Source organism: Xiphophorus hellerii, chromosome 14 (genome assembly GCF_003331165.1).
Source record: "Xiphophorus hellerii strain 12219 chromosome 14, Xiphophorus_hellerii-4.1, whole genome shotgun sequence".
In the NCBI taxonomy this organism is placed as follows: Eukaryota; Metazoa; Chordata; class Actinopteri; order Cyprinodontiformes; family Poeciliidae; genus Xiphophorus; species Xiphophorus hellerii.
The window spans coordinates 25,670,641-25,682,768 of NC_045685.1; the positions used below are offsets into that span (position 1 = coordinate 25,670,641).

The following is a 12,128-nucleotide window of genomic DNA, read 5'->3' on the forward strand; positions in this document are numbered from 1 at the left end:
TTTTAAGATATTTTCCTTTTTAAAAGCTTTTTATTTAGCAAACATGGCGACGGAGCAGACATTTTGGTTTTTTTCTCCGTAAATTATGTGTTTGTTTTTTGCTCACCTATTGTGCATAGTTTGTTAAAATGCATTACACTTTTCAATGCTGCATTCAGGTAAAATAAGGGAGCAAATTTCAAAAATATTATCCTTGTAATAAAGAACTAGCAATACTTAAGGATCTGGATGAAAATATGACCTTTAGTCAATTTGTGTCAGGGACTAAAATACATTTACTTTTGGCAAGATCCTCCAGATCCCTCGCAAACTTCTGTTGTCTTAGATTTCCATTAAAGGTAAGAACAAATAACGTTGCTGCATCTTTAAAGTTTATTTTTGTTTAATAATTTCATTTGCTACTGTTTCTGTGTGTAATATTGTTTAATTTCGTGCTGATGTCAGTTTGTCTTTTAATTTGTCTTTGTAACAAAAGACAAAATGAAGTGTTTTGAAGAAAGAAAAAAAAGACGGAAACCAAACGCACCGCTTGTGACCTGCGAACATCACCGCCCCTCCGGTGAACCCAGGAGCATAAACCGAACGCTCCGTCCAACAAACAATCCTTTCAGAAAACACTTCCGGGAGATGCGTTGGACGCTTTTTTTCGCCACTTTTAGTCTTAACGCTAACTTTTTAGATAAACTCTTTCATAGTTTTGCAAAAATAAAAAGTTAACAAAGACGTAGGACTAACCCGACACGTAGAAAGTTGAAGACAAGAGGAAGAAAATCAGGAGGAGTCGCTTTTTCTAACAGGTAAAAAAGAAAGAAAGACAGAAGAGAAAAGCTCGTAGGTGTGATGTCGCCTGTTTGTTTGTGGTTTTGCTTTAATGTCACAAAGAGGTTTTTTTTAAACGGTCATAACGGTCAACCTACCGCTGCTAAAGCTCAGTTTTCTGTGAATTTGTGAATTAAAGTTTGTGGTGAAGTAAAGTTCAGGGGATCTTTGAAACGAACACACCCATCAGGGAAACTGCACTCAAACTGTTTTCATGCTTCATTCAAATATGCTGGCAAAGTTTTAATGTCTTTAAATCTTATTTCTGCCTGTTTTACTGAGTCTTATGATGTACATTTAGCAGATTTATCTAAAGATTATCTTTGTGAGTCTCTGTGGAGCTTTAATGTTGCTAAATTATTGTAAAAAGTAGCGAAAAACCTTAAAAATACTGGAGATTATTTTGTAGATTGTTACAAGGAGGTCTGGATGATTGAAGGACAATATAAGGAAAGGAAGGGTTGATTCAAGACCTCTGCATAATGCTGATTATTTAGTAACCTGTTGCTCTGCATGTTCTGGTTTTAAAGTGTCATATTTTAATAAATAAACAAAAACCCTGAGAGGAAGTAGCAAAGATCTTCCTTATCATAAACAGAAGTAGATAAAACACCTGCAGGGCTCAGTTTGTTCCTGTCATGGTTTTATGCTGCAACCTAACGTTTCAACACACAGTTGCTCAATAACAGCAGATGTGATCCATCGGGATAGTGTGTAGGTCAAAGGTCAGCGTTATGAGTTATCAAAGATGAGATATGTGCACTTTGTACTCAGCCTATATAAAGTGTTTATTAGCAGTGACAGGAGATGCAGGCGTGGGCCAAAATCACTGAGTTACAAGTATTTGTGGGCCAAAAACATAAAATTAAAATAAAGTCGTCTGATTTTTGTTTTGCTTTTTGTAGAAAAAAACAAAACAAAAGAAAAATCAGCATAGATCCCAAATTTACAAAGGATTTTTAATGTTTGCTGTGTTAAAAAAAAAAGGCATTAAGGCATTATTTTTATATTCTTTCAGGTTTGGTTGAACAAATTTATTTTGTTATAAAAGCAGGATTTGGATCACTTTCTTTTAAAACGCTTGTTATATTTAGCCAAGTTTAACAAATTATATAAAAGTTAATTTTAGTGAAGCAAAGTCGGATTTTCAGTAAAAGTCTCTGGATAAACGTGGATCGACTTTTTATAAAAGTTTGTAACAAAATGTCAGCAGAAAGTCAGTCCGAGGGCCACAAATGGCCCCCGCACCACATGTTGGACACCCACGGTGCCGACGTTACCTCAGATCCGTCCTGTTGATGAAAGCAGGTTTTAACGCATCAGAACTGCAGGGTTTTGCGGCCTCCGCTGACTCACAGCGTTTACCAGCTTAAAGCCATTAGACGGTTTTATGGAGAAAGATGTGGATGTAATGTGCTTTTGTACCACCAGAGGGAGACATAATATGATGTTTGAGATAAATTAGTGAGACTGATGGGATTGGAACAGAAATTAGGTAAATAATTTACACCTGAATGAGTCACGAGTCAGTTTATTGGCTTGATTAAAATATAAACTAAAAACAAACCAGTGCAAAACTTGTGCTTCAATTAATTCACATTTATTGTCACATACTCTAATCTTTATTTGGTAAATAAATGAGTTACAGATTAGAAATTAAAGTTGGTTGAAGTTACTCCTGATGCCTTAAAGCAGTAAAATGACCGAAATTCTGATGTCATAAGTCGGTTTATTGTTTCTGATTTGTTAAACTAAATCTTGTTTTTAAGCAGATGATATTTTATTCAAGGTATTTTACAGAGGAGGCAGAAAGTAACAGACCTTTAATTAAACGTCTTTAATAAAAAGTTTTAAACTTTGAGCTGAATTTTTTTCTCTTTAGACTTTAGGAAGATGATGGAGGCTTCGGAGGAGAACGGAGACGTTGCTGCGGCGTCCAACACCACAGAAGAAGAAGAAACGCCTCCAGAGGAGAGACGTCATGACGACGTGGACTTAAAGGTGAGACCAGCGTTTGGACTAATGAGACGGAGCGTTTTTAAGTCCGTTTCCAGGGAACAGAGTTTGATGTGACCTTTGCTGAGGCGCATCAGGGCTGGTTCTGCGTCATCACGCGTTCCTCCGTCTCCTTAATGCGACGCAGCAGCGCTGAGTCTTCCTGCTGTTGTGAGGACCGACCTCACCCTCCTGTGTTTCTGCTGCAGAATCTAACGCACCAACATCTGTGTCAGGTGGCTGTTCCTGTGACCTCTGACCTCTCTGACCCCAAACTGATGGCAGCAGGGAGTAATATTCAATATGGCAGCCCTGATGGGTTTTGATCCGGGCTAATTCGTTTGGTTAGCTTCGTGACCCTTGAACTTCTTACTGCTGGGGCCGTGATGCATTCAGAAACAGTTTGAAATTAGAGTTTAGAGAATAATTTGAGATAAAAAACATTTATCTCAAATATTTTTGTTTTATTTTAGCTTCATTATTTTAGTTCTAACAAACTCTGAGTAACAGCAATAATATTCAGCTAACTGGAGTAGCTTAGCTTCATCTAATATGGATGACAGTGATGGCGGCCCCCCGGGTTGTAAAGGTCACACAGACAGTGGGAAGCCTGGAGACGACTGGTGATGACTGGAACGGTGAAGAAATGTGGATTTATAGCTGAAAATGGTTGTTTAATTTTTCTGACATCTAATGTTTCCTTTACAGAATTAGTTTTCATGTTTTTCTTGCTAATACTCAGTAATTCAGTGCAGTGGCTCGTTGTTTTGTTTTTAACATGTAACATTGTTTAATGTTGATTAAATACACTTGGATTGAATACTTCAAAATAATGTTCCACTTTTGGTTGTTTTTGCCATAAAAATCCCATAAAATGTGTTGAACTTTGTGTTTGTAGCAGGACTAAGTGATGGTTTAATGTGTGAATAAATTGTTTTCTCTCTCTGCAGGAAGCAAACAGTAACTCCAACCACACTAGTGAAGATGCGACTGACAGTTCGACGAAGGCAGCAGCAGAGGTCGCCGTGGAAACAGACGAAAGCCAAGGTAAAGGTTATTGTTTTTTTATTTTTCTGCCAAAAACTGGATGACAAAAGTTTGGTGCTTTGGTTTCAACTGGACAGTTTTGTTTACAGAGACTTTATAATTTATTTTATTTGTAGTTTTTGTTTATTTATTTTGGATATTAAAAATGTCTTCCAGTTCTAAATGTTCATTAGAATTTAAAGTTTTAATAATGTGTTTTTTTCATTATTACACTATTACCATGATATTACTGGAAAATGGTCTCAAAACATCAATATTATCGTTTATTGCAGCAACTTCTGGGAGAATTTATTGTCCAGCAAAATGTATAATGCCAGCCTATATGCAAATACAAATATTGATTCAGTAATTGTTTTAATTTATCATCCGGTTATTTGATTTAATATTTACTGTGACAGGCACTGTCATGACATAAGAATTTTAAAAATATGTAAGAAAAATAAAAATGAAAACTGATTTCTCCTTTGTCTCCAGAGGCGACGGTCACTCCCCAGAAACCCAACGGTGGGCCTGTGGTCATCGAAGCCAGCAACAAGAACCTGGCCAGCGAGAAGCTGGAGCGAGTCCGCAAGTGGAGCATCAGCAAATACAAGGTGGGCGGAGCCTAACCCAGCAGCCTCGCTCACGGCTGCCGGATCTGACGGCGCTGTCTCTGCCGCCGCAGTTCACCCGGCAGGCTCTGGCCGAGCGGATGGGCCGCGGCTCCCGGACGGTGGACCTGGACCTGGAGCCGCGCCTGGAGCTGCTCAGAGACGACCGGCAGCGCTACGACCACATGACCAAGCTGGCTCAGACGCTGGCCAATCAGTTCACCCAGTTCTCCGTCACCCAGAAGACGATGGCCAACGCCTTCACTGAGCTCAGCTTCAAAACCAAGAACCTCCACGTGAGTCCTGAGGAAATCCACTGGATCCACAACAAACTGCTGGTTTTCTGCCTGCTTTACTCTTAGGCTGTTTTCACACCCGATAGTCCAGTAGAATCGGCCTGATTTGGGACCAAAAGTGAATCATTTGTTACATTTTCAGCTGGTGTGGTTCTCTTTCACACTGCACCGAGTGAAATAATCCAAACTTACTGAAACGTTTGGATGTCAGTAAGTTCCCCTCCCCGCCTGTGGGGGCGCTGCACCAAGAACTACTGAAGGAAAGGACTCAAAAACCTCTGAAGAAAACACTTGCTATGTTTCTGTTCAACTGTTAAAATGTGTAAAAAGGAAAATCAACCTTTATTGGTGGGGAAACCACGTCAAGCAAACAAAAAAATATTTTTTCGAGTTTTACCATTTCCAGCAACCTTCAAAAACCTTGATGTAACCACAGCTGCTGAGTGAAACTTCCTTCTTCACGAAACGTAAACAAAAATGGACTAGAGTCCAATTTTAGCAGTTGTAGGATTTTGTCTTTTGACTTTGGTTAAAGACACCGAATCATTTCTCCCACTAGCGTTAGACTCGTGTGTTTGGTTGGTTGTATTTACCCAGAATACCATGCGTTGTAGTCTTCTTCCTGCTTTTAGAGCGGTCTCTGGTCCACTTGGCGTTCACAGATAAACTGAAACCGCACCGGAGTTCACTTCAACCAAATAAAGACTGAGATCAAAGTTCACTTTTTTGATAATTCATACCTCCCCAAACAAACCAACTTTCTAGACAAACAAACTAGAGTTCAGTTATATCCTGGTCCAACCCTGGTGTGAATGTCCTGTAATATGTCAGACTTGTTTGTTTCATTTTGTATCATATCAGACGTCGTATCATCCTATCGTGACCGCAGGTGGAGTTTGACATGAACGCTGAGGCTCAGAGGTTTCTGTCGAAGAGCACAGAGACCCTGCAGTCGGCCATCACCGCCTTCACCTTCGACATGAACACCCTGGTGAACAAAACCATCGAGGACACCATGATCAACGCCAAGCAGTACGAGGCTGCCAGGTGGGTGGAGCGCATAACTCCACAGAGCTGCAGGGGGCGCTGCAGGGTTGAAAACTCTGGTAACAGGTCTTCATGTTTACCCCTCTGGTGTCCAGGATCGAGTATGATGCGTACCGAGTGGACCTGGAGGAGCTGAACATGGGCCCACGGGACGCCACCACCCTGCCTAAGCTGGAGCAGGCCCAGAAAACCTTCCAGGGCCAGAGGGAGCGGTACGAGAAAGTCCGGGACGACCTGTCCGTCAAAGTCAAGCTGCTGGAGGAGAACAGGGTGAGACGGAGCGCAAGGTTCTGTTTATGATACAAGTTACACAACCAACAACCCATAACTTTAAAGGAGACCCGTTATGTTTCCTTGAACAGGTTGTATAAAATCAGTTCGTTGCTTCTTTTTTTTTTATATATTATGTTTATTAGATATTTTAAAAATTTATACAGAAAAGAAAAAGAACAATAACAGGACAAAACTTATGCAGCACAGATACAGAAAGCAAAAACAGGAGGCATGTACATAAATTACAGCAATTATATGAGAAAAGTAACCAATTTATATATAAACTGAAAGTCTTACATCATTCGGGTTCACATTATTGGTCTTTTCATTGAAATATTCAAGAACACGTTCCCATCTTTTTAAAAAAAGCATAGAGTTTCCCATTCAGACAGAATCTCAATCTTTCTCTGTTCGTTACTTTTTTTTTTTGCACAATATAATTTTTAGATGAAATTTCATTCTGCTCAGTTCTGCCTGTGTTGAGCAGAATGAGCTGTTTCAGTGCTCTGTCACTTTAAATCCAAATGAGTTGCTGCTGGCCACGCCCCCCCAACTGAACGTTTACACTCACACGTGAAAATGGCTACAAACAGATGCGCAATTATAAAACTTTACAACTTTGAAAAGCATTAGTAGAGCCTGCTGCACAACAAACAAGAATGCAGGAAGTGGTTTCTGGATGGTAAGTTAACAACAAAACACTTGTCTTTTCCAGCAGCCATTGTACAGCAATAAAACCAGCTGCCCAAACGTGCTGTAGCTCAGCTTGGGTTGCTAGGTGACGAGCGAAATTCCGGAGGTTGCTAGGTAACAGGCTTGGGTTGCTAGATGACGTTACATTCCGAAAGTTGTTGAAACTGCTAATTTTTCAGACACTAAAAAACATTACCTTATTCCCAAAAATGATTGGATGTTTTTTTTTTAATACTTGTCTGCTTTTAGAATCAGTAGAGACTCAAATGGAAGCACAAAAACGTGCAAATTTTGCATAACGGGATCCGTTTAAAGACAGAACAGCAGCTGATTAACCGTGGCTTCGCTCTCTGCCTGCAGGTGAAAGTCCTCCACAACCAGCTGTGGCTGCTCCACAGCGCCGTCGCTGCTCACTGCTTGTCATGTCACAGTTTCCTGGAGAAAAACATGCAGCAGGCCGTTGAACACCTAAGCGTCGCCAGCGCTGACGCCCCCTCCTGGCTGGAGGAGAGCTGACGAGCATCGGGATCAGTTTGAGTGACTTTAAGATGCGTTTGAAAGGTTTCTGTTCGCTTTATGCTCTAAAAGCTGGGAGTTAGAAGGACAGTAATTTATTTTGGGTGATGAAAGGGACATTTGGGTTTGATATGAAGTTGTTCTGAAATTATTATTGTTCAAAAATTGAATTTTCTGTTTTTGAATCACATATTTAATTGAAAGAAAACCAACAAACCCTCTTTGTTTCCTCGATGGCCTGGATTCAAGGCGTTGTTTGGTAAATCCGTTAAATCCTTTGAGAGGCATTAAGCTTCTCTTTGAACTCTGAAAATCTGCTGCCGCTGCAGTCAGAAAGTCACAAAAGGTGCCTGAACGCCGTGTCTGGAAAACAACTTCCGAGTGGATTAAGGATCTCAGTCCTCAGCTCACTAAAACCTCATACCTCTGTTTGCATTTCCTTTATTAGAAAACTAAACACTCAGGCAGCTGTCTGACTTTACAAGCTGGAAAACATCTTTTCTAATACATTTACTTTATCCACCTCAGGAAAATCATTTTTAAGAGCTGAACCCAAATTCAGATGAGAAGCATGAGGTTTTAAAGTTTATAAAGATTCAGTAAAATATTAACAAACCTCCATTCTGACTCCAGACAGCTGAGGGAACGACGATCTGTCTTGTTCCCAGCAGCAGATTCAGCTTCAACACCTTTACCAGCTTTAAGGGACCAGTAGTTTGGATCAAGCCATATCTCAGATGCTGAGGTTTATTTTGAACCTGAGTGTCGGTAGCACTCGTTTTGGTGAACCAAAGACTGAAATTTATTTTGTATTCATGTTGATGATGATGTCTTTTTCTTTGTTAAACTTTAGCTTTATATTTGATGTGATTAACAACCAATTAGCTGTTCTGTTGGTCGCATAACAGAAAAATCTGCAATTCTTTAATTTCTTTCTTCTTCTATCAGTGAAATTAAATGTTGCTGGAAATCTTCCAATGATGGTTTAATCTTGAACTAAATATTTGTGTTTGTTCACTTCCTTAAAGATGGTGGGATGAAAATGCTATTTCCTTCAAGTGTTGTTTCATTCTTAGGCCAAACATTTTTCTATTCATTTAGTGACTCTTCAAACACAACTTTAATTCCATGAGACTTTGTGATTTATTTTGTCCTTATTTATCAGGTTTAATAATAAACTAATACAACTTATTTTCCACAAGCCACAAAGGGAAACAGAAGATCACCGTATGCTGATGATGTTAAAGTCTTTGTAGCTTTGCGTTAACAGCAGGTTGAGCCGTTTTAAAGACAATTCAGTAACATTTTTCTCTCTAGTAACAGTCTACTGTATATAACACCAACTAACTAAATATGGGGAAGTTTATACTTTATCTTTCCTTAGCGGCAGTTAAAGACGCCTTCGCTGGATGGAGACTCTTCTATGTTCTCAATGATTTATGAGAAACGTGGCCGGATCGCTGCAAACGTGGAAAACTTTAGACAATGTGGATGCTGCGATGCCTTCAGTTCTCACCAAACTGTGCTGCTTTGTTTGTGGCAGATACAACCGACCCAAACCGCACCGTTCTGCTCCTCCTTCAGTTGTAGGTCATTAGGTCAAGGGTTCAGTTTGGGGGAAGCTGTTTTTGTCACACAACAGGGTCCATTGATTGGAGGACAAAGAAAAAGTTGCTGATTGCGACAAAGGCAACAGATAGTCGTCACACTAGTATGACGAAACGTTAATCGTTTGGGTTTAATTGCACCTGCCCAGTGAGAGTCAAACTGGAATGTTCTGGACCATAAAATAGCCGACCAAACCAGTCCGTACCAGACCGCTCAATGGAAACGAGGCAACTGTGCTTTCATATCCAAAATGAAGCCGCAAATTCAAGAAAATCAAACCTCCCTAAGGAAGGTTTGTTAAAAGTCTTGTGGATCTCTAACGCTCCATAAAACATAATTATGTCCCCAATATGTCCTTAACATTCTCACAAACACCCACCAAACTCCTCTGAGGCTCCTGAGTATCTCTAATGGTCAGCTACCTCGCACCAAGAGATCTCCTTAATAATGAATCCTTAGTATTTTCTTATAATCCCCACAAAATCTCCACCAAGACTCTGCAAAGACCGACCCTGTTTTAATGTTTTCATCTCAGCTTGGTCTTCATCCAGTTTCCAGCTTTTTCTTAAATTCTAACATTCCAGATTCTTTACAGCTTTCTGCACTTTGTTCAGTTTAATCTGTACTCCAAAGTAAAATCCCAGTTTATTTCCAGGCTGTCATTGTTGGAGGGAATAAGTGAAGTATTTGATTCATTAGAAGATTTCAGAGCGATTATCTGAGATATTCTTCAACACCAAATCTTTAAGTTGGGAGCAAATATGGACCAAAATGTCTCTTGAATGACAAGATTATTGATTTATGTTAAAGATTTAATGAGTTATTTTGTTTACTAAAGTCAAACCTTTATGTGCTTTAAGTGTTTCTTATGACTTTTCTGTTCTGTTTGCTCTTGAATCTATGAATGTATTTCTTTTTTTCTGTCCTTCACCTCGAAAATAAGACAAACTATGCAAATACTGTGGATCCTTGTGTGCAATAAAGTCCTGACTTTAGTTATGTTTAAGCTGCCAATATAACAAACAGCAGCCTTGAATAAATGACACGTTTATGGGAAAGATTTGTTTTAAGGTTTTAATTTTAGAATGCGACAGGAAACCTTCCAGATTTAAACTGTTATATTTTCAGGTGATAAAATCTTTATTTTTTGACTCCCAAACTATTATTTTGATGTTTGACTTAATCAGTTTATATTCTTGTTTCGGTATTATTTAATTTTGAATTGAAGTGGGATTGTTTTTCTTTTTTGTGACCTAAACTTCATAAAAGTTCATTATAAAGTAAAATGACATTTTCATAAGATTAAGTCAAAAGTATGTTGGAATCTGCTGGAAATTAATCAAGATAAATCAACATTCTTTGAGCAAAGGGTGAAAACTTTTTACCTTTTCTTCAAATCTGCTTATTAAAACACATAGTAAGTAGTTAATGCAGCATTATTTCCTCAGTTTCTTTGACTTTTATATTTCTCAGCTGTTTCCACCAGGCTGTTTACTGTTTGGGATTTTTCTCATCCAGGTAAAGTCCTGGATTTTTTTCCCAGTTTTCCTGCATCAATAGCAGGGTTGGTGGTTTCCTGGGGTTTCTCCTTTAGAGTCAGGATGTGTCAGCGTTTCAGCTACTCGCATCAAACAAATTATCATGACAACCCTTATCTAGAAAGATTCAGAGTTAGAGGTTAAAGTCTGGAAAATGTTTACGTTTTTTTTTGGCTATTATTGATAGAAAGTTGTGTGTTTAGCCTGTAAAATACACCAACAAATTACTGACAACACTTTTCTGTTGGATTTTCTGTTATTTTAACATTGATTTGTTCAACTGATTGGTTTTTAGGTACTTTCTACTCTCCCTTAGTTTTGATTTCACCTTCCTCCTCTTTTTCTTTCACTTTTAAAGTCAAGAGACTCTCTGTGAAGAAAACTTTAAGGTGTTTACAGGAAAAGGGGAAACTACTTTCTAAAATAATCCTTACATTTTGGACCTTTGAAATGCTTTGGATCAGGCATTTTTAATTTCTGCATTAGTTTATCCGTTTTAAAGATGTGAATATATTTTAAAACATGTGAAGTTTGAATCATGTTTTGCTTTAACATGATTTCCACTCACTAGGTGATAAAATGACCGACTTTAAATTAAATGTACTTGCAGAGGTGTGGTTTACCTGAAAAATGCTTCACAGTTTTGTGGATCTGAAAATAATTTTGTTTTGTGACTCTTATCTGCGAATCAAAAATAACTTTCAAGATCTTTTTTTTTTGCAACTATTTAAGGTTTAATGTCAATTTTGTGAACATTATGTTCTTTAAACAGGGTGTTGGTAGTCAAGTGGTTCTAAAAATCTAATGTAGGCTTTATAAGTACATTTTAATAAAAGTGACGAAAATATGTTTAAATATGTGTCCATCAATCCGTTGTCTAAACCCACCTGTCCTATCTGGGTCACCTTGGGGCGTCACAGCGAGGAAACGGGGTTCCTGTAAACGTAGACTGGATTTCAAAATGGCGGCACCCATAGCCATTGTTTACGGTACTTCTTACGAACATTGTTTTAAGCTTTACTTTCCACAAGCTAACACCACTTCAAGTTTCTTGAGTTTAGTTGTGTATGAGCTACATATACCATTGATTTTAAACGCATTCTTACGTGTGTGTCTTGTAACAAAAAAACAAATTCTTCGGCGCGGCCATATTGAAACGGAAGTTAGCTTTAAGCTAGTTTACAGTTAGCGCATTGAAACGGGCACGAGGGGGCGCACGAAACACGATGCAGGCCGAGCTTACATTATTATTCAATTCCTGCTCCATGTTTTCCATGAAAAAACATCTAATTATAATTATAAACCACAAATAATCACACAGTCATCTTTCTTTCATTGTTTTAAGGCTTGGATAAAAGGGGATTCCTATGAGTCATCACTGTAATCAGCAAAGCAGAATCTAAAAATAAAACAGCTTATATTGATGGGTTTTTAAATGTTCATCAAAAACAGCAAAACAAAAAATGCCTTTGAATTATATCAGTTTGTTTTAATTTAATTCAGGGTTTAAACAATAAAATGACATCAGTGTGCCGTAGAGTTTGTCTTCCTTTATACGGGAGATGAATGCAGTGATATTTATGTAAGGGTTTGGTCTGTTTGAGCCTGTGCTGCTTTAGAAACACACGATTATCCACCTGGCAACAACAAGAGGCTCTACTGTTTGTCAGTTTGAGTCTGTGAATGCTCTGCATGCAGGCTCATTT

At 38.6% G+C, this 12,128-nt stretch overlaps 1 protein-coding gene across 1 annotated transcript; it reads left to right on the forward strand.

The window, feature by feature from the left end:
- Positions 1-590: 590 nt before the first annotated feature.
- On the forward strand, positions 591-9,942 carry LOC116732412 (arfaptin-1-like). The gene is made up of 8 exons (XM_032582554.1): positions 591-797; positions 2,702-2,820; positions 3,765-3,861; positions 4,336-4,454; positions 4,526-4,747; positions 5,637-5,794; positions 5,890-6,064; positions 7,121-9,942. Exons 2-8 carry the CDS (start codon positions 2,713-2,715, stop codon positions 7,274-7,276), a joined length of 1,035 nt encoding a protein of 344 aa, XP_032438445.1. The 5' UTR covers positions 591-797; positions 2,702-2,712; the 3' UTR covers positions 7,277-9,942.
- Positions 9,943-12,128: the final 2,186 nt, after the last annotated feature.

Excerpts from the sequence above, each read along its gene's own strand:
- LOC116732412 (XM_032582554.1), top strand. The coding sequence starts at position 2,713 with ATGATGGAGGCTTCGGAGGAGAACGGAGACGTTGCTGCGGCGTCCAAC. Across the intron at positions 2,821-3,764 it reads ATGACGACGTGGACTTAAAG|GAAGCAAACAGTAACTCCAA; the intron begins GTGAGACCAGCG and ends CTCTCTCTGCAG. Across the intron at positions 6,065-7,120 it reads AGCTGCTGGAGGAGAACAGG|GTGAAAGTCCTCCACAACCA; the intron begins GTGAGACGGAGC and ends CTCTGCCTGCAG.